The 17,879-nt window shown below is 49.4% G+C and overlaps 9 protein-coding genes across 9 annotated transcripts; 4 read left to right on the forward strand and 5 right to left on the reverse strand.

Annotated features, from left to right (window-relative positions):
- Window positions 1–1,069: 1,069 nt before the first annotated feature.
- On the reverse strand, window positions 1,070–3,015 carry EDB91DRAFT_495974 (uncharacterized protein). Its single transcript, XM_041327468.1, has 5 exons — window positions 2,614–3,015; window positions 1,967–2,560; window positions 1,876–1,917; window positions 1,393–1,822; window positions 1,070–1,345 (listed from the first exon to the last, which is right to left on the reverse strand). Exons 1-5 carry the CDS (start codon window positions 2,785–2,787, stop codon window positions 1,179–1,181), a joined length of 1,407 nt encoding a protein of 468 aa, XP_041175800.1. The 5' UTR covers window positions 2,788–3,015; the 3' UTR covers window positions 1,070–1,178.
- Window positions 3,016–3,085: 70 nt separating this feature from the next.
- On the reverse strand, window positions 3,086–3,829 carry EDB91DRAFT_1141558 (cerato-platanin-related secreted protein). The gene is made up of 2 exons (XM_041319010.1): window positions 3,230–3,829; window positions 3,086–3,171 (listed from the first exon to the last, which is right to left on the reverse strand). The coding sequence occupies exon 1, from the start codon at window positions 3,671–3,673 to the stop codon at window positions 3,245–3,247; it is 429 nt and encodes a 142-aa protein (XP_041175801.1). The 5' UTR covers window positions 3,674–3,829; the 3' UTR covers window positions 3,086–3,171; window positions 3,230–3,244.
- Window positions 3,830–4,606: 777 nt separating this feature from the next.
- Window positions 4,607–5,145, reverse strand: EDB91DRAFT_1141560 (COX17-domain-containing protein). The gene is made up of 3 exons (XM_041319011.1): window positions 5,071–5,145; window positions 4,909–5,015; window positions 4,607–4,848 (listed from the first exon to the last, which is right to left on the reverse strand). The coding sequence occupies exons 1-3, from the start codon at window positions 5,080–5,082 to the stop codon at window positions 4,716–4,718; spliced, it is 252 nt and encodes an 83-aa protein (XP_041175802.1). The 5' UTR covers window positions 5,083–5,145; the 3' UTR covers window positions 4,607–4,715.
- EDB91DRAFT_1141561 (uncharacterized protein) lies at window positions 5,128–9,092 on the forward strand. The gene is made up of 11 exons (XM_041319012.1): window positions 5,128–5,784; window positions 5,848–7,598; window positions 7,656–7,714; window positions 7,763–7,833; window positions 7,886–7,980; window positions 8,032–8,112; window positions 8,167–8,260; window positions 8,320–8,475; window positions 8,527–8,634; window positions 8,692–8,994; window positions 9,043–9,092. The coding sequence occupies exons 1-10, from the start codon at window positions 5,308–5,310 to the stop codon at window positions 8,809–8,811; spliced, it is 3,012 nt and encodes a 1,003-aa protein (XP_041175803.1). The 5' UTR covers window positions 5,128–5,307; the 3' UTR covers window positions 8,812–8,994; window positions 9,043–9,092.
- A 123-nt stretch (window positions 9,093–9,215) lies between these two features.
- Window positions 9,216–10,435, reverse strand: EDB91DRAFT_496133 (glyoxalase-like domain-containing protein). Its single transcript, XM_041327469.1, has 4 exons — window positions 10,168–10,435; window positions 10,064–10,115; window positions 9,654–10,004; window positions 9,216–9,593 (listed from the first exon to the last, which is right to left on the reverse strand). Exons 1-4 carry the CDS (start codon window positions 10,266–10,268, stop codon window positions 9,231–9,233), a joined length of 867 nt encoding a protein of 288 aa, XP_041175804.1. The 5' UTR covers window positions 10,269–10,435; the 3' UTR covers window positions 9,216–9,230.
- A 1,347-nt stretch (window positions 10,436–11,782) lies between these two features.
- On the forward strand, window positions 11,783–12,025 carry EDB91DRAFT_1039523 (uncharacterized protein; the record flags this gene model as incomplete). The annotated part of the gene is made up of 1 exon (XM_041312863.1): window positions 11,783–12,025. A coding segment is annotated over one exon (243 nt), but the record flags the coding sequence as incomplete, so codon positions are not given.
- Window positions 12,026–12,091: 66 nt separating this feature from the next.
- EDB91DRAFT_1083244 (kinase-like domain-containing protein) lies at window positions 12,092–12,976 on the forward strand (the record flags this gene model as incomplete). The annotated part of the gene is made up of 6 exons (XM_041315599.1): window positions 12,092–12,246; window positions 12,312–12,337; window positions 12,393–12,520; window positions 12,577–12,655; window positions 12,702–12,730; window positions 12,797–12,976. 6 exons carry the CDS (start codon window positions 12,092–12,094, stop codon window positions 12,974–12,976), a joined length of 597 nt encoding a protein of 198 aa, XP_041175806.1.
- A 167-nt stretch (window positions 12,977–13,143) lies between these two features.
- EDB91DRAFT_1141578 (aspartic peptidase domain-containing protein) lies at window positions 13,144–15,151 on the reverse strand. Its single transcript, XM_041319013.1, has 8 exons — window positions 14,940–15,151; window positions 14,723–14,889; window positions 14,468–14,667; window positions 14,147–14,416; window positions 13,914–14,085; window positions 13,718–13,861; window positions 13,247–13,668; window positions 13,144–13,166 (listed from the first exon to the last, which is right to left on the reverse strand). Exons 1-7 carry the CDS (start codon window positions 15,110–15,112, stop codon window positions 13,577–13,579), a joined length of 1,218 nt encoding a protein of 405 aa, XP_041175807.1. The 5' UTR covers window positions 15,113–15,151; the 3' UTR covers window positions 13,144–13,166; window positions 13,247–13,576.
- Window positions 15,152–16,184: 1,033 nt separating this feature from the next.
- On the forward strand, window positions 16,185–17,656 carry EDB91DRAFT_1249867 (uncharacterized protein; the record flags this gene model as incomplete). Its single annotated transcript, XM_041323152.1, has 2 exons — window positions 16,185–17,528; window positions 17,579–17,656. 2 exons carry the CDS (start codon window positions 16,185–16,187, stop codon window positions 17,654–17,656), a joined length of 1,422 nt encoding a protein of 473 aa, XP_041175808.1.
- Between the last annotated feature and the right edge of the window lie 223 nt (window positions 17,657–17,879).

Here is a 17,879-nt window from a genome sequence, read left to right on the forward strand (position 1 = left end):
CGAGTACACAGACTGCTGCGCAGCTTCGTTCGACGGTCGTCGCTGCCCCATGTAAATAACTTGTTCGTTCGTTCGGCTAGCTATTTTTATTTCTATTGCTCTATTTTTCTCTTTATTCTATCACTTTGGTCACTGCAGCCTGCAACTATGATCCTTAGCTCTTCAATGATTCTGGATGGCGACTTCAACCGCTCCGTGGACTCTGGGTTCGTCGATATCACAACGGATAATACACCAAGCGTCTCCGCTACCATTTCAGCTTCTCCGAGACTCTCACCACACGACCGTATCAAATCCGTTCTCAAGATTCTGCGAGACGGTCGCATATCACCCCTTGATTTCATGCGTCAATCCTCGATCCATCAGAGATCCAATTTGACATCAATCGCGACCACATATACAACTATTCTAGGCAGGGAAATGGAAAATGCTACGGGGCAGTGCACGGATGGGAAACTGGAGCAGATGCTTGTCCGTTTGTTCAGACTCACAGGATCGCGCTCGGATGTTGAAGTGATTCCATCCTCACGATATCGACTATATGTCTGATGTTGTCAGCACCGAAATGGATGCTGTCAAGGAGAACCTTCGCGGGACGCTTGACATCATCATTCCAGAGTTCCTTTCCAAGTGGGATCTTAACTCAATGATGCAAGACGCAGTCGCACCCAAGGCACCGGTCCTACAGCGTGTTCTGCGCTGCGCTGCTCAAACAGATCGCGCTAGAGAAAAGAACAAAATTAAGGATTGCAGTACCGCATGACGTGCCATGTTTTTAGCATCCTTACATCTTTTAATTGATGGATCTCTTTTCATCCAAAGGCGTGTAACGTCATTGTCACGCAACTTGCCTCCCAGCATGGCCTGGAGCCGTTTCAGTGGTGAAATTGTCATGCTCAGTGCCTGGGCGGAGGAGGATAGGAATTATGATACACAAAGTTTTTCCGCTGCATGTGTCTAGCAGGCACTGGTAGCTAGGGGTAATGTAGTGCGAAAACAATGCACCGAATGCATCCACAAATTGGGCGAATACATTTCGCGCTCAGGTGAGCCCTGGGGTGTTGTTAATTGGGGTATGCTCAAGCTCAATACTGGAAGAAGAACAAGGAAGATCAGCAATACTTCGACTAGCATTGTTCTAATGCGTAATCATTCGTGCCCCATATGCATTGATTTTTTCAAGATGACGCCTCAACGATCGTGCGGAGTGTCTCCACCTCCCGATGGAGGAACTTGATCGTATCTTCCATATTACTCATCTTTCTCTCCATGCTTCTCAGCTTTGCGGCTGGGGATTCGGGGGCTCGCCCGATCTCAAGCCGAGGCACTAACACATAGCTCATAACTTTGGGGTTGTTAGCGAACTGCGTGTTAATCAAGTGATGCACTTACCTGTGAGTGGTCTTCGACGCACCACTGAGGTGCTCTCGCCGCGTGGGGAAAGCGACCGACGGCGGGCGGACGTTGACCGTGCCCTCGCCCTCTCTGGTGATCGTGAACGAGGCTCACCTCGCACGCCCGACTTTGCTCGCAGTCGATCATCAACTGAGGGGCTCCTGCGGTGTCGGGAGGGCGACCGATGGCGAGTGGATTTGTACCCTGCCCTCACCTGTGATGGGGAACGAGGCTCACCGCGCGCTCGCTGTCTGGAGGGTTGGTTGCCGAATAGCTGACACCTGACCTTCAGTCGCCTGCATTCAGTGCAAACCAACCGGGGGCCAGTCTTGCCAATGCCCCTTATGCAGGTCTTGCGCTCCCTGGCACACCGAGGACAGGGGCCGATGGCGCCGACAGCACCCGATGGTCCTGCCAAGGGATTGGCCTGGGAAGTGTCACTGTTAATATGTTACTAAAAGTCAAACATGTCAGGCTCACCGAAATGCCAGCCGCCTTAGATGAGCCTGCCGGTGAATCACTCTGTGGCTAGTGTGAGTCTGAGATCACTAGACTATTGTCAGTAACTTACATTTGTTTCAGGGTGCTGCGCACACGCCACTCCTTTCGGCACATCTTCGACCATCTCAATGACGGTATTGGACCTCTCGTTGGCACGGATTCGTTTGTGCGATCCATCTTCTGCAAGCAGTGGTCGGGACTCGGATTCACTGGTCCCCCGTTTCTTGGACTCCCAGTGCTCGGGGCGGCCCCTCGCCTCTTCTACAGGTGGTGCTCCCACATCCTTGGCCATCCCTTTCGCATGAGCCTGTGACATATGAGCAAAGACATGCGGCTGGCGTTTGCCAACTGCGCCGAAAGCAGCAGAAACAGCATTATTGATAGGTGGGAGAACAGCATCGGGTGTAACAGCGGGTGGATCGGCGATCGGCCGGGCAACATCTGGGGGGGCCTGCAACATCTGCTGATTCGAATTAATATACCACGTTCTGTGGATCAGGGGGTGCTTTTCGATCCTTGGATCATCCTCTGTGATGTTTTGCCAGTTGGGTAGACCTATCCACTGCCTATTCTTGCAGATGGAGGTTATCTCCACTACTGCCGACAGAAGAATGGGGTCGAACATTGTCGCCGCTTGCACGAGGGAATGGACACGAGGGGTGAACTGCAGGATCCCGGTTGTTCAGTGCATAACTGCAGGAAAAATTTCAAACTTACCAACAGATCACCAAGCAGTCGTCGGTATTCGGCGTGCTTTGGGTTATCAGGTTGGAGCTGGCGAGCGCACCTCAGAAGCTCCCGAATCCTATCGGCCTCCACAGCCAACGCCCTATTTTGTGGTGAAACCATGAGCTTTGCAACGAAATGTTGCGCAAAAGTTGCGGAGGTCATGGTGTTGCGATGGCAAAGATAAGACTAGTAAATGCAAAGGTGAGAAACAAGGTGAAAGAAGCTGGAAGCCTTTTGCAAATTTGCTGTAGAACGCGTTCATATGGATTTCCGAATTTCAAATAGCGCGCGTCCCCCTGTCACGTGACTCAATCAGTAAATACTTCCGCTCGTGCCAAAAGTGCACGCGTTAATTCTGCGCTAATTCTGCGAGACTAATTGCTAGTGCTGGCAATGCTAGCCAAGAAAGAGGTAAGTATCTGTATACGTGTTTCTTGTGAATGTCTCTGCAAGTGTCCATATTTTCCGTTTGTGTACATAAAAGTCGAAGAGCTAGCCAAAAAAAAACTCGTTGACTAAAACGAAACAACCATTTGCCCCGCACACCTAGCAAATTGGTGAGTACGACATGCCTTTGACAGCGCTCAAGATGTTATTTGCTCACCCTAATTTCATAGTTTCACAGACCACAAACGCTAGCAGCGACTTGGGTGGCCGTAACGCTGACACGCCCCAAACTCGCAGCCTGTCCGCCCGTGAGCGCGTTCATGGCTTCCTCCGACAAGTTGAACCCTTCTCGTGCCGCATCACCGACATCAATGGCGGTCATGTGGATTGTGGTGGTCCCGTAAGTGATTTCCCAGCACGAGCCACAATATGGCGAGTTCCAGCCTGTGATCTGGGGCGCACCCCCGATGTAAGGGAAACTCGGGATAGAGCCGAAAGTGGTGTAGCCACGCGTCTCCAAGCCGTTGGGGCCGTCTGAGCAGGCCACCGTGTTCAGTGAGGTGGATCCCGCATCATAGGTGGTATCATAAGAGGCGGTGAAAGTGGTAGCGACGGCGCATGTAGCAAGGGCGATGGCGGTGGAAGCAGTCAAGAACTTCATCGTGAATATGAAAGTAAATAGAAGATTAACGTGCTAAACAGCGAGGACTCTTGGAGTGGGCTAGCAGTGAATTGAATGGCTTACCGAAAATATGAGAGCCCTTTTATGCACCAACGGCAACTTAGAATTAGACTGGCCCGCCAGAGCCGGCGGGTTCAAATTTCCGAGAGTCCCAGATCCATCTCTTATATGGTGTCTGTATGTAGTGAAATGGTAGGATCAAGCCAAGTGCGGCCGATCTTCACCGACATATGCATATTGACACCTACCTGCATGTACTGCTTCTCGCGAAGAAAGGAAAAACACACGAGCACCGGATCACGCCAACAGGGTAAATTCCCCGCACCCGCGTTGTGTGGCGAATATATGTTCCGAGGTGCTCAAAGCTCCATGAGTTGATGAGCCCATGGGTTAACTGGCATTCCTGTTTTGAAACCAAAGCTATGCACCCATGGAAACAGACCATCAGTGCGGATGGCCAGTTGATGAGACGTACAACAGAAGTCAGAAGACCCGTTTTGCAGCCTTGTGACGGATGGCTCTCGATACCAGTATATCACTGTAGAGCAGAGGAAGATCTACAGATGGTTTTCCACTAAAGCAAACCATGTCAGATCGTGCCAAAGTTTGTTCAATGCGGCAAGTATGGTCTATTGCAATCACATGGCAGACATTAGCGGCGAGAGTCTAACCATTTCAGATCATGATCTCGGTCGTCGCAGCCCGTTTATGCACACGAGAACGCACCTCCTGTCTTCGGCGGAGTAGACAAATCATTCTAATAAGCCAATAACAGGAGATTGCGAATGGGTCCGAAACCATCGCTCACTAGACCATGATACTCCAGGATACAGCCAGTACTAGTCTCGCGTTTTCTATAATGCGTGTATGAATGTGAGTGGGGTAGTATGTCGCTTATATAGTCTATGAATTAAATGTGCCTAGGTCGTGGTGGGCTGTTCACATCGAAATGCTTCAGTATGTAAAAAGAATGCAAGGGGAAATGATTTCAACTCACGACTGAATACTATGATCACCGCAACTAAATGTTGAATCCGAGTCCTCGCATGCATTCGACATGCTTCTTAAGTAGCTCTGCACATTTGCCTTCCTCACTGCCATTCTGGAGAAAACAAGCATCACGAGCAGATTTCGTTTCTGGGCAGGCGCAGCATCTGTTTACGCAGAAGTAGCTCAAGTCAGTGGGCACGGGAGATAAGAATGCCTATACTCACGGTTTAAGACCTTGTGGGTTGAGAGGGTTCATCTTGGGGTTTGTGGGATCATACTTTTCTTTTGGTACCAGTGCCGGCGCCGGCGACGGTGACCACCAAGACGAAATCTAATAACTCGGACAGTTAGAAAGAGTTCAGACTAAGGGAATGAAGGAGACTCACAGTTTCGAACATACTTACAACTGTAGGTCCTACTAGGGCTGTCACGGTTAACCTAAGGGTGGATGTCAAGTAACGGATACTTCCGGAACGGACTTTCTCTGTGCAGGTCCCAGGAACGGTTTTGCCAAGTCAGACTCATGACACAAGCAATCTGAATATTGTTTATGCATAATGAGCTGGCAGTGGCAAAATAAAGGGTCCAATGACAACTTTGCTTGGTAGTTGCTACGTCCAAGGATGCCGCTAGTGCTAGTGGTACAGAATCGTAGGCTGCATTATCTCTCCTGCGTCCTTCTCGTCCTAGCTTTTTCAACCAGCGTCATCGGGCAAACATGCTCGAACTACGGTGAAACTTCTCCATCCAACGCCTCGAGCTGTCTCTGTCCTCCGGGCTTTGGAGGTGCTACGTGTACCCAACCAGGATGCGGTGGTACCATATTTGATGGTTCGAGTCGCTCTTTAGCTCAACCATCTGCGTCATCGGCTGGCTTTGCAAATTTGACCGCGTCCGATTGTACCTGCGAAAACGGATGGGGAGGAGTAGGCTGTAATGTCTGCGCTACCTCTTCAGCATGTCAAGTCGCATATGCCGCGGTCAATGGCAATGCAAGTGCAATCTCGGGGCTTGACGGTCTATCTGGTTTAAATGACACTATGGTTTGCAATACTGCCCCTACTGTATGGGCAGCTGGCGAACTCAGTTGTCAAGTTAATGTTAGTGCAGCATCGTTGAATTCGAGTATTTAGTATCTCGTGTTGACTTACTGTTCTATCTAGAATCCCACCTTAGAGGCGATATATCCTCTCCGATCTACTCTCAATATTCTCCGTACTCTGAATGGCTCTCTATCACCATTGCACAACACCAGCGGGACGTTATTGTCGCCCTCCACTAACTCCTCTATCTATGCCCAACTTTTTTATGATGGCGTCGAGCAGTTCTTTTGCACTGCTTCGCCGTGTACCCAGACGCTATCCGACTCCACCACCAGTTCGGGCAATACCACCCTGAACACTTGGACGTGCCAAAATCTTTCATGTGACTGTATCCAAAATGCCACATTCTGCGGTGGTGTGCCGGTCTCGAACCTTACAAGCACCATCGGCGGACTCTCTGGAACATTGGTAATTGCGTGCGATAACACCAATACCTGCCATTTTCAACAGGAAGTCATCAACAATGTATTCGGAAGTGGGGGTTTAGCCATGGAAGGATGCGTCTTTGGTGAATGTGTCACTCAGGCCGTCATTGACACAACAAACGCTACTTCTTCCACTGCAGTTGCGTCGGGTGGAACCCAACTTAGTGGAGGAGTTATTGCAGGACTCGCTGTTGTCGGGGCAATAATTTTGTTTGGGCTAGCAGTTGTCGCGTGGGGCTGGTATGTCCAACGAGTGGCGAAAAAGTTACCTTTCAATGGAGGTCAGAGTGGTGGAATCAGCGTTCGGTGGTCCGACGTTTCGTATATCGTGCAATCCCCCCAAAAATCGCTATCCTCCCTGATTTCCAAGCCACATATCCGCGGGGGAAAGACCGTCCTCGATGGTGTCACCGGGGGCATCGAACCAGGCGAGCTCATGGCAATCCTTGGCCCCAGCGGAGCAGGAAAGACTACTCTTGTCGAACTCATCGCCGGGAAGACAAAATCAGGCAAATATACAGGGTCTATCACGTTCCCTCCTTGTGCTCCTGGACATCGTCCAAGGGTAGCATTTGTCCCGCAGAACGACATCCTTCCTCCGATGCTGACTGTCCGCGAGGCCCTTACGTTCGCCGCTTCCCTGCGCCTCCCCGAATCTCTTCCAGCAGCCTCGAAAGCAGTGCTTGTCTCTACCGTCATTTCCAAGCTAGGTTTGGATGGCGTTGCTGAGACTAGAATTGGCGCGACTGATGGGACTGGTAGAGGGATCAGTGGTGGAGAAGCTCGTCGCGTAAGCATTGGGCTTGAACTCGTTGGCTGCCCGGATGTACTCGTTTGCGACGAGCCGACCAGCGGACTAGACTCTGTCAGCGCGTGGAGGGTTGTCAATGTGTTGAAGGAACTTGCACGTGGAGGTGGAGTTGCTATAGGTCATCAAGGCCCACATGGACATCGAAAAGGCGTGGCGGTGATCTGCAGCGTGCATCAGCCGAGTTCACGGCTTTACCACACCTTTGACTCCGTTCTTCTCCTTTCTAATGGGCGCGCGCTGTACTCAGGGCCGGGCGGATTAGCACCAGCACAATATTTCATGCGCATGCGAGAAGGGGGAGGTGCCGGGGCTGATGTCCCACCATACGAAGAGGGCTACAACGTCGCAGATTACCTACTCGACATTGCGAGCGAGACTCCTGACATCCCCAGCATGTCACTAAGTACCGACATATCTGACGAACCGAAGGCAAGCGTTAGCGCCGAGGAGAAGAGCGACCCAGGAAAGGACGTTGAAGCCCTCTCTACCCAGAATTTGGAACCGGGCATGTATGCGGCGACATTCCTCACGCAGGTACAAGTACTTTGCGGGCGCGAATGGAAAGTTTTGAGAAGGTGCGCGCTATTCTAACCTTTGATCTCGGCGATCTCTTAACCAGTCAACTTCTGCAGAGACAAGACCTTGTTTTTCACGCACGTGGGTGTCGCATGTGTGCTCGGCGTATTTTGCGGTATGTATGAATGTCTATTGTTGTTGACCATGCTAAACATAGTGGCAGGTGGTCTCTACTATCAGACCGGTTTAACTATCGCCGGATTCCAGGCCAGAGTCGGGTGCCTTTTCTTCATGGTAAGAAGCTATGATTTGCTTGTGGTCGGACTGGATATAACACTGCTTTCAGGGATCTCTCATCGCGTTCTCATCCCTCAGCGCCCTCTATAATATCGTTGAGATACGACCGCTGTTTCTTCGGGAGAGGTCAAACTGGTATTACAGGTTCGTCGATTTTTCTCGATGGAGATTCTCTCCTCATCTGCCCTTTGCTAGCCCAACAGCTTGGCTTCTTTCACGTCTGATATTCGACGTCATACCCCTTCGTATTATACCTACCATCACTGTGTGCACCATGTAAGTTACTTGATATCCACGATCCATATCTGTGATCTGATGTACGGATCTCAGCACATACTGGATGGCTGGGCTAGCACACGACGCCGTTCATTTCTTCAAGTTCCTACTCATTATCGTCCTGTACACGCTAGTCATGACGCTCTTTGTATGTCTTTTTTCTATCATACCCTACGCCTCTGATTGCTGGCCGGTCGTATCACGCAGAACTTCCTTCTAGGAACGCTATTCCGCAACGGCGGGATCGCAATTCTTCTTTCCGCTCTTTCTGCCCTCTACCAGATGACTTACGCTGGTTTCTTCGTCCACCTGGCTTCGATACCGCCTGTGTTGCAATGGCTGAAATGGCTTTGCCCACTCAATGTGCGTGTACTTGGCACATCACATTACATAGATGTTTAATTTATCCGCCAGTATGCCCTTGAAGCTATTTCGGTAAATGAAGTAGGTTCAGGACTGATGATCCAGGATACTTTGCAAGGCGTACCCGTCAATGTATCTGCGGTTATCATCATGCAGCTGGTGAGTACTACCTCGATATCTTGCCCTTTGCATTACTGACTGATCATTGCAAACAAGCTGTTTGGTTTCGGCTTGAACAATTACTATAGAGATGTTCTTGTGTTGTTTGCTTTTATAGCTGGGCTTGGAGTCGCTGTGATTGCTGTGGTCTGGTTGAAGGTGAGAGAGAGGCGGTGATGGTCGGCTTTGTGAATAAGTTGCTTGCATCCCTTTCGACATATGTTAGATCTTATTGACTTACTTTCGCGACTATTTATATGTCCGTTGCTAATATTATGTGGTTTCGTTAGACCGTTTATCTAGCGTTCATGATATTCTGTGGGAAGCGATTGAATGGTGCATCTTGACATTTTCCTTTTTCTGGTGAGATGAGCACACAAACAATCAGCATTGGAACGATAAATCTACCTCTTCTGGCTTGCATCGTCAGCCTCGAGTTGTTTCAGAGTGAGGGAGTTTAGGAGCAGCAGAACCTCCCCAACTTTCCACGGACTTCAAGGACACAACCAGATTTATTTATCTGCTGGTGAGCAATATCATGCAGTCAAACAGGCGGTATGTCAGTGAACTCCCACAACATAATTATTTTGTGCGAGTCATCCCTGTAACCAGACAATTTTCCCGTAAGGCGTCTTGGCTTGCCCTTCCTTCTTCCTCGAACTAACGAGGAACGCAACCTCCTCAATGCCTTCGCCTCTCTCAATCAACGTCTGGCGCTCGTCCTCTGTCTCTGGTACGCTGATGATAAGTTGGGGGTTTCCTCCAGCGACATCTGCACTAGGTGTGTCAAGCACCCAAGTCGCTCTTCGCCCTGTGTTAGACACAGGTGATCTACCAACGACCGATGTCATATCTGCTGCCATATCCGAAAAATCGACATCTTTAACCAAAATCCGGATATATGCGACCCCAAGGACTCCAGATGGATGCTGTGCATTCGAAGGGGGATCAAGTGGAACCTGAAAGACCCGTCGATCTGAGACAGCGCCGGATAAGTACATATTGAACATGGCACGTACCCTCCATTCCCTTGGCGTGACATCTCCGCAGAAGAATGGAGTAGCTCCTCGGCCGTTATCCTGGGATGGCGCAGAGATCTGCCATTTCAACACCTTGCCGTCGCTGCGCTCCCTCCCTCCGTCCACCTCTAGATCATACCGAATTCTACTCTTTTCCTCCTTGGCTCGGGCGTTTATAAGTTCTGATATGGAGGTGCTGGAAGAACCGAGGAACGCATAGTCAATCCAACCAGGTTCTTTCCAGGCCCAGGGGTTGGCATCCCGTTTCTGGCGGTCAGGCGATCCTGGTGGGTAATGTGATGCTGGGTGGGTGAAGGAAATGAGTTCAAGGTATGCGCCATCTTGCAGTACCTGTGCCCAAAAAGGTTAGTAAATATCACAGCACTATATTTCAAGTTAGGCGATCGTACCACAAGCACATTTTCTGTCAGTCCTCCAGCGTGTACACCTCCTGGGATGACACTACGAGTCGAGTTTGCTTCGAGATATTCTCAAAAGTTGAGAGGTGACGCACTGGAAACCAAGGTCTTGGAACTGTCGTGATACCTCATTCACTGTGCCGGGAGGGGTTAGATGCACGATGTGATCGAGAGTCTTGGTTGAGGGCGTCGACATGGTTTCGTTCAACAAGACCAAGCAGAATGAGTATCAATTCAGGTGACGAGAATTATGTCGTGGATATTAATATCGCTGGTGAGAATCAACTTCGTATACTATAGTCCGAGATCTAGAAGAAGTCCTTGCTAAGTCCGAATCGTAAACGCCAGTCTCGGAAACATCCTAGTCAATGTCCTGTTCGAGCGTGATTTCAATACAGTCAAGCAAGCGTTACCGAAGCTCATGCAAGCTCCGCAAAGCCAACTCTGGAGTTTCCAACGTCAAAGACGTTGTACAGGAGAAGCCACCAAGAATCCAGAGATCTGGTTACGATAAGTCAGCGAGGGGAGCTCTAAACAATCCAAAACGGTGGTGTTTGCTGATGTGTCAAAATTGAAGGTTTCCGCGGAAAGGACAAATGACGTCCCGCCAAGGGTGACGCTGAGTCCTGACATTTGGCATGGCGGCACATAGTACTTGAAACAACGGTGAGACAAACGTAACAATGAAGCTGTCACTCCCGATTACTTCTAGCACATCGATAGTTGCGTGGAGCTGAGTCACTGACTGACATAGGACATATCCCCCAAGATCAATGTCGTCCCAGTGTCGACAATGGCGGAGATAATTGATCCCGGTGGCATCACCGGTGACATGCTAGTACCCCTGATAAACATACGAGTGATATCCGAGCAGCATAGCTTACAGCGTGCAACTAATGGCTCACCTGTTCGGTAATTGGAGTATACATGGGAGGAATGAGAATTAGGTTTAGAGCGTCATCTCGGATCTGGGATGTCAGCAGGGAGAGGAAGTGTCGCAGGAAGTCCCCGTCTTGCGAGAATCGATTTCTCGGGCCCATCGCAAGTGATTGCCGCCGAAGATATTATCCCTTTGAGGCTTTGATCCGGCGGAGCAAAGCGCGCATATTATTGACTCACTGAACAGTCAAAGGCGATGGTGTCAAACTGGCGTGAATAATTTTCACGACGTGTGCAATCGGAGTCGGGGTGTCTCTCTGTGTCTCTGAACTCTGGCAGCTAAGTAAAACTCCCCATTGATTCGGAGTAAGTACTAGTGTGAGCGCTACTGGTGTGGTCCGGCGGGCCATGTTTGGCTTTGTTTCCGAGTCTCAGGCCTCCGAAGGCACCGCCGTGGATCATTACTTTGCTTGAAGACCTGAATTGATGAAACAACTGTCTAGTCCTTTCTAGTAGCGGGAGACTCACTTTTCCAAGTAAAAGGATCTATCAATGATCTCATGTTCCTCCTTGCATGCGTTTGCCGCCCAGCTCTCCTGCGTCCACAGAATTTTACTACTCACCTCACCAGCATCCATGAACAGTCAAACGGTCTTATCGTATCTCCAAATAAGCAGCACACTTTCGGCAGAATGGAAAAAGACAGTGGGTCTTGTGAAGCACCTCTATTAGTTCGGATGGGCTAGTTCCTCTAGCGTTTGGCTCTGTGTATGTATATATAACTAATCTGTGAATCCCTCGATGCGATTTACCTATCTTTTTCCATGCAGCGATACATCTGCACCCCGAAAAATATACGTCGCCGTCAAAATTCTGAGTAGACATGGGACAGCATGTATTGTGGGCCGCTTCTGCGCCAAATACGAAGCCTTTAGGCGTATCGAGTCCGCTAATCCGCACCACCCGGACTTTCCACGCTGCCTTACCATAAGCCACTGTTTTATCACACAAAGCTCTGTCGGTGGCCATATCTGCTTTGCCATAGACGTATCAGGCTCGGATATGGGGCCCTTCGATTTTGCAAGCCAAACGAAACGTTTCCTGTGTCAGCCGCGAAACGCATAGTCAAGCAAGTCCTTCATGCCGCTGATCATCTTCACTGCGAGTGTGGATGTGTTCATGCAGCTAATTTTGTTATTTCCTGGCTCATTCTCAGTGACTTACAAATCATGTGTAGACATCAGAGCAGACAATGTCTTAGCGGCACTGTCTGACCCGATTGTGCAAATAGACAGGTACCTTGAGGATCATCAGTCGATAAATTCACGACCGACTCCAACCTTGATCTTCGGCATCTCAGGGTTCGGCTCATTGACTACGGCGCAGGTAGGACGTGGTGGACCTTTAATCGACCCTTAATACGAATTTTCGTTTGACGTAGCCTCCTTTGTTGACTCGGACAAGCGTTCTCACAATGAATGCTACCAAGCCAATATTATTCCCGCGCCAGAGGTCATACTTGGTCACCCATGGTCAGCTCCCGTCGACATCTGGTCAATTGGATGCCTCGTAAGTTTTACTCGGCGGTCCTGTGAATATTATTCCTACTGAAACTCCTCTACCAGCTCTTTGAGCTCGTCACCAACTACCACCTTTTTGGCCAAGAAGGCCCCTATTCTGCCAATATTTACCTGCAGGATATGGGTGAGTACATCAGATCGTCCCCTCCACAATTTCTCGAGGCATGCAGTCGTCGGGCTGAATATTTTAATGAAAATGGTCAGTGTTGACTTTACCCGGTTTCTGCTTTCTGACTGACATGATGTGCATGATGGTGTCCCAAAGGTTCACTTCTCCGGGTCAGCGATTTCACATCAAGAAGACATAATATACACCCTTGGTACCGTACAGACAGATGATGTACCAGGTGTAGCCGCGTTCATGCGTCGTTGTCTAACGTTAGATTCCGCTTCGCATGCGAGTGCGCTGGAACTTCTGAATGACAAGTGGCTCGAGGATGTGTAGTCACCTACTTGGCGTATGATTCTATTTCACCTTGCTTCCAAGGTCATACGCCAGGTCACCACCGCCGGAGCGACTAATGGGTCATTAAATAACAATCGCTTTCTCGACCATCGCTGGAAGTTCGTCCTTGCAGGATGGTTGAGCCTTCACGTACAGGCAAGGTGTATATCGGCAACGCCCGAACCTAGTTGTGTGTTCAATTCCTTCCATGTGATCCTGACGTGCAATATTAATGTTGTTCCTTCGCACCGTCATCGTCATGTTTGAAAGTGTGAGCTCTTTTACATGAACAGATATTGCGCCTGCCTAGAACCGAAACCTGCTCGTGATGCAAGCTTGTATTCTCGAGAATCGCAGCGAGGAAGGCAAATATGCTGTACTAATCCAGAAGCATGTCAAATACATGTGACTCTAGCGATATAATATACTACAGGATAGTCCAAGAAAAAGTCCTTGTTATGTCCGAATCATAAACATCAGTTTCGGAAACATCCTATGCAGTTCATGTAGTCCAAAGTAATGTCCACGGAAGCTATGTATTGTCCTATTCGAGTATGATTTCAATGCAGTCATTGCTAGTCAAGCGAGCGTTACCGAAGCTCATGCGAGCTCCGCAAAGCCAACTCTGGAATTTCCGACATCAAAGACGGTGTATACGTTTCTCAGGAAGACGTCACCAAGAATCCAGAGATCTGATAATGATAAGTGAGCGGGGGCAGCCCTAAATAATCCTAAACTGACCTCCAAGGCCATCACTGCCTGCGATACCAACAAGGCAGGTGTTCGCTGATGAACCATACGTGCCAAAATTGAGGCTCTCCGCGGAAAGCGCAAATGACGTCCCGCCAAGGGTGATGGTGACATTTGGCATGGCGTCACATGGTACTTGAAACAACGGTGAAACAAACGCAAACAATTAAGCTGTCAAGTTGCTTACGCGAGTATACACCTCCACCAATTTCTGTCGCATTGATAGCTGCGTAAAGCTGACTGACGTAGGACGTATCGCCCATGATCAATGAGGTCCCAGTGTCGACAATCGCGGAGAACCCATTGACAATTTCTTTCCCATTGATCCCAATGCCATCACCAGCAATTTGCCAGTATCCCTAATGAGTGCGTGAATGATTTTTGAGCAGCATAGCCTACAACGTACAACTGAGAGCTCACCTGTTGGGTAACTGGAGTATACGTGAACGAACCTTGGTATAACGCAGAGTTCACGCCACCGATGCAAAGCTCAGAACCAGAAGATGCGAGTTTGAAAGCAAATACTGATTCTGGGACAGCTCCTTGTGCAACCAAAGTCTGGAAAACGGAGTTTGCGCCAAACCTGGAAATTGACTCGAAAGCCATTCCCATCAGCCCGTCCGCACCAAAGTTCTCCAAAGAGAACCCGTATGAATATAACGAGGCAGCTCCAAGCGTTTGTGCAGTGGCCTAGGGCATACTTCATGGATCGAAACGAAGGACAACAAGAAAAACACGCACTTCGAAGCCAGCAAGTGACACAGTATCCGCATATAGATCACCTGTAGCCATGGAACCATCGCCGTACTCAACCACGAATGACCTGCCAAGGGGCTCAGCAGAAGAACTACTATTAGGATTGTACACTTTGTGTCCGCTGCATGCGTCACCACAGCTTGGTCCAGGTAGAAAGAAGTCCGTCGAACCAGTGTCACAGTCGACTGGGCGCTCACATTAGTGCATCCTACATGGTAGGATCAAATTAGAAATACGAACTGGTGAAAGTCTGCAGCGGAGTGCCGACTTCGACTGTTCCATACCAACGTTCGTTTGAGTCGTCAACAAGCGGGTCAGAACCTGACGCATCAGCACGCTTGGTGAGGGATGAGAAAAGGGCTACGCCAGTGTTTCTTTCGAACGCAGCAGCGCCCCGCCATAACTTGCTAAAGATCTGATAAATGGGGAGCAACACTGAATAAGAGAAGCCACCTACGCTTCTGTGCTGGAAATATGAGCCCTAATTGAAGCAGGGTCAACATGTCCGTCAGAGGTACTGAGAGTAGATCTTTTCGTTAATGATATTGAAAGACTCGGAGGGAGTAGCTGCGGCAAAGCAACCACAAACGCCTGTAAGGCAGCGATTAAGCACAGAGATAAAGAACGCATTGCAGGGAGTGAAATAGGGTATATTCAATGGAGGTCCTCACCTCACAGGACTGCCTATTATAATGAGAGCGCAACGTGCAAATGCGCTGCAACCACGAGGTCTACGAAGCCATGCAACTACGTTGTCTTGTGTACGAATAGTTCACAAGCCCTATGACCGGAACAATAGCTGAAAGCCTCGAGGTTTCAGTGCTGTACAATTCTGATGCATGAATGTTGCAAGTGAAAGTTTAACCAGTGACTTTCAAGTTGACTGAGTAAGACAACTGCCTTCTTCAATTCCGTGTTCGGCGTAAACGACGACGGCGTTCGCTGGCAGAACTTGTTCTCCGCCGGTCAGCTACTAGAGCTAAGAGGCTCCGCTCTGATTGCATGGCCAGGGTTTTGTGACCAAGTACTGTACTCATACTAATTGCTCGGTCAAACCGGGACTTCTCGTCCTCTCCACCAATGAGAGCGCTCGCTTAAGGTTGGCGAAAGCTAGGGAAAGCTTCAAATTGTCAACGTAAAGAGAGGCTCTCTCAGATGGGCCGCTAGTTCTTACTCAATGCTGTACGAAGGTTAAGCCCTAGTTCGGCTCTAGCCTCTCAGCCTCGTTTTCGCCTCTTGCTTCAGTTGCTCGTCTCGCTGTTGTTTTTGTCGTCCTTCCCGTGCCCTGGGCTGGAGTTCACTTTCCCTCAGCACCCTCAGTCTCGGTCAGACCCCCAAGGGTTTGTAAGTACCTGTAAGTACTCAGTGGTCGCCCACTTAATACTCGGAAGGCCTGTCTTTTACGTTTCTTCTTCTAGGCTCTTCCTTCAGACATACCGAAACTGCTTAAAGGAGCACGAGCATAAGTACAAGCGGGCACGAACAGTGGCTGGCCGGCTCGAGACGACCTGAACTCCAATCCGTTTCCTCAACTCTCTCATACTGGATTCCAGTAAATATTTCTTCAGCTTACCTCGACTTGCACTAACCTCGCGTCTAAGCACACCCCTCATCTTTTGACAATGCATGGAAGAGTCTATGCAATGTCGTAGATTACAGCGGCATTTTCGATTCCGAATATCGCCAGCCTCACTCACGATGCATGGAAAACACGCGTGTTGCGCTTCGGGAGAGTCTACGACAAGTCCTCGATCAACGTGACCAGACGAACGTTTGGCTCAACGGTCTTGCCGGCGTTGGAAAAACATCCATCGCGTTCACAGTAGCTGAGGAAATGAAAGCAGCGGAAAGGCTTGCTGCTACTTTCTTCTTCTCGCACAAACATGCACAAAGTGGTGCTGCCATTATTCCTACCATCGCATACCAGTTAGCGCTGGTTTATCCACGTATTCGACAAGATATCTTGAAAGCTATCGTGGACGACCAGATGCTTCTATCTGCTGGAAAATCCCGCAATGATCAGATACAGAAACTTGTCATCATGCCACTAAGCGTGTTGAGATTCCGTCAGGAGACTCCTTATGCCATCATTATCGATGCTCTCGATGAATGCCTTTCCGCTGAAGAGGCGACAAGACTGGTCACGCTGTTGACAAAGGCGCTCTCAGGCCCGGACTTACCCATCATCCACCTCATATTCACAAGCCGCCCTGAGCTGAATATCCGCATAATAGCCATGGAAGCTGGTCTCCATGAGATCCCCCTCACCACTAATGATACAGACACTATACAGGATGTCCGTTTCTTTCTGCGAGCATCACTGGATAAAATACGGACAAGCCGTCCTACTGTTTTCGGCCAGCCGCCCAAGCCTTGGCCATCAGATGGGGAATTTAGGACCTTGGCCTTTAAAGCAGGCGGTCTATTTGTCTATGCTGCGATGGCCATGAATTTTCTATCCGCCACCGGTTATCATCCGCAGCAGAGGCTAGATCTCTTAGTTCGCGAAAAGTCGACTGTCAGTGCCGACATCGACCAGCTCTATCGCCAGATTATCGCGACTACGGAGAATCCAAGTCTGTACTGCCAGATGTTAGCGTTCATCATCCATCTATATTATCCATTGAGACTCGCAAAACTCCAAGAACTCTTTCACGCAAATAACGAAGACCTGGCTGTTATGCTAGAAGTATTTTCACCCGTCATCCTGAATCCACCCGATGGGATCGGAACAATTGAGATCTACCACGCTTCGCTCCGCGACTTTATGATGGACCCTCTCCGCTCGAAGCAATACTACGTGGATAGCGCACATGCCCATGAGCATCTTGCATCCTGCTGCTTTGATCTGTTGATACGAAGACGTTGCTGGTCAAGGCCAAGTTTTGATGACACAGCCAGTTATGCCTTTGATCAATGGAGCAATCATCTCCGTGTGGCCTATCCTAGCAGCAGACTTCGGAATCTCCTGCATACTATATTTGCAGAGCATCAATTTTTGTTCCCAACTCATGCTCTGGATGATGCATTATGTACTTGCTTATCGGTGAGTGTTCTGGTTGTAATGGAGGAGCATACTAACCCAAAATCAATTAGAAATGGTTCAGGACGTGGTCAGACATTGCGCTTTCCTGGCATATTGCTGAAGCAAGTATGACGAGAACTACCACGTAAGCTCTGTTACAAGTGTTGTTAGGGTCTCCCGGGTTCTTAACGTTTTCCTGACCATTTCAGTGACGATTTCGATAACTTCTGGCAGTCAGCGACAATGTATCAATCCACGTGGCGAGAGTTGACACCGATGCTAGGATGTTTGACAGTATTACCACTATACCGGTGTACTGTGGTGCGGTTCTCTATCTGGCTTCATACTTCGCTGCCGGCTGGGACCCCGCTT

This window comes from Suillus paluster (genome assembly GCF_016628075.1).
Source record: "Suillus paluster strain FC165 chromosome Unknown EDB91scaffold_37, whole genome shotgun sequence".
In the NCBI taxonomy this organism is placed as follows: Eukaryota; Fungi; Basidiomycota; class Agaricomycetes; order Boletales; family Suillaceae; genus Suillus; species Suillus paluster.

What these genes read in the sequence shown, in the direction of transcription:
- EDB91DRAFT_495974 (XM_041327468.1), bottom strand. Translation starts at nt 2,787, where the DNA reads ATGACCTCCGCAACTTTTGCGCAACATTTCGTTGCAAAGCTCATGGTT. An exon ending in CTAAGGCGGCTGGCATTTCG is followed by an intron (nt 1,823 to 1,875) that starts GTGAGCCTGACA and finishes GACACTTCCCAG; the next exon opens with GCCAATCCCTTGGCAGGACC. An exon ending in GCGTCGAAGACCACTCACAG is followed by an intron (nt 1,346 to 1,392) that starts GTAAGTGCATCA and finishes ACAACCCCAAAG; the next exon opens with TTATGAGCTATGTGTTAGTG.
- EDB91DRAFT_1141558 (XM_041319010.1), bottom strand. Translation starts at nt 3,673, where the DNA reads ATGAAGTTCTTGACTGCTTCCACCGCCATCGCCCTTGCTACATGCGCC.
- EDB91DRAFT_1141560 (XM_041319011.1), bottom strand. An exon ending in AACCCACAAGGTCTTAAACC is followed by an intron (nt 4,849 to 4,908) that starts GTGAGTATAGGC and finishes CTGCGTAAACAG; the next exon opens with ATGCTGCGCCTGCCCAGAAA.
- EDB91DRAFT_1141561 (XM_041319012.1), top strand. Translation starts at nt 5,308, where the DNA reads ATGCCGCTAGTGCTAGTGGTACAGAATCGTAGGCTGCATTATCTCTCC. An exon ending in AACTCAGTTGTCAAGTTAAT is followed by an intron (nt 5,785 to 5,847) that starts GTTAGTGCAGCA and finishes TGTTCTATCTAG; the next exon opens with AATCCCACCTTAGAGGCGAT. An exon ending in TCGGGTGCCTTTTCTTCATG is followed by an intron (nt 7,834 to 7,885) that starts GTAAGAAGCTAT and finishes CACTGCTTTCAG; the next exon opens with GGATCTCTCATCGCGTTCTC.
- EDB91DRAFT_496133 (XM_041327469.1), bottom strand. Translation starts at nt 10,268, where the DNA reads ATGTCGACGCCCTCAACCAAGACTCTCGATCACATCGTGCATCTAACC. An exon ending in TTCCAAGACCTTGGTTTCCA is followed by an intron (nt 10,116 to 10,167) that starts GTGCGTCACCTC and finishes CTCGACTCGTAG; the next exon opens with TGTCATCCCAGGAGGTGTAC. An exon ending in TCACGCCAAGGGAATGGAGG is followed by an intron (nt 9,594 to 9,653) that starts GTACGTGCCATG and finishes CGGGTCTTTCAG; the next exon opens with GTTCCACTTGATCCCCCTTC.
- EDB91DRAFT_1141578 (XM_041319013.1), bottom strand. Translation starts at nt 15,112, where the DNA reads ATGCGTTCTTTATCTCTGTGCTTAATCGCTGCCTTACAGGCGTTTGTG. An exon ending in TCCGCTGCAGACTTTCACCA is followed by an intron (nt 14,668 to 14,722) that starts GTTCGTATTTCT and finishes GTGAGCGCCCAG; the next exon opens with TCGACTGTGACACTGGTTCG. An exon ending in AGGCAGTGATGGCCTTGGAG is followed by an intron (nt 13,669 to 13,717) that starts GTCAGTTTAGGA and finishes TATCATTATCAG; the next exon opens with ATCTCTGGATTCTTGGTGAC.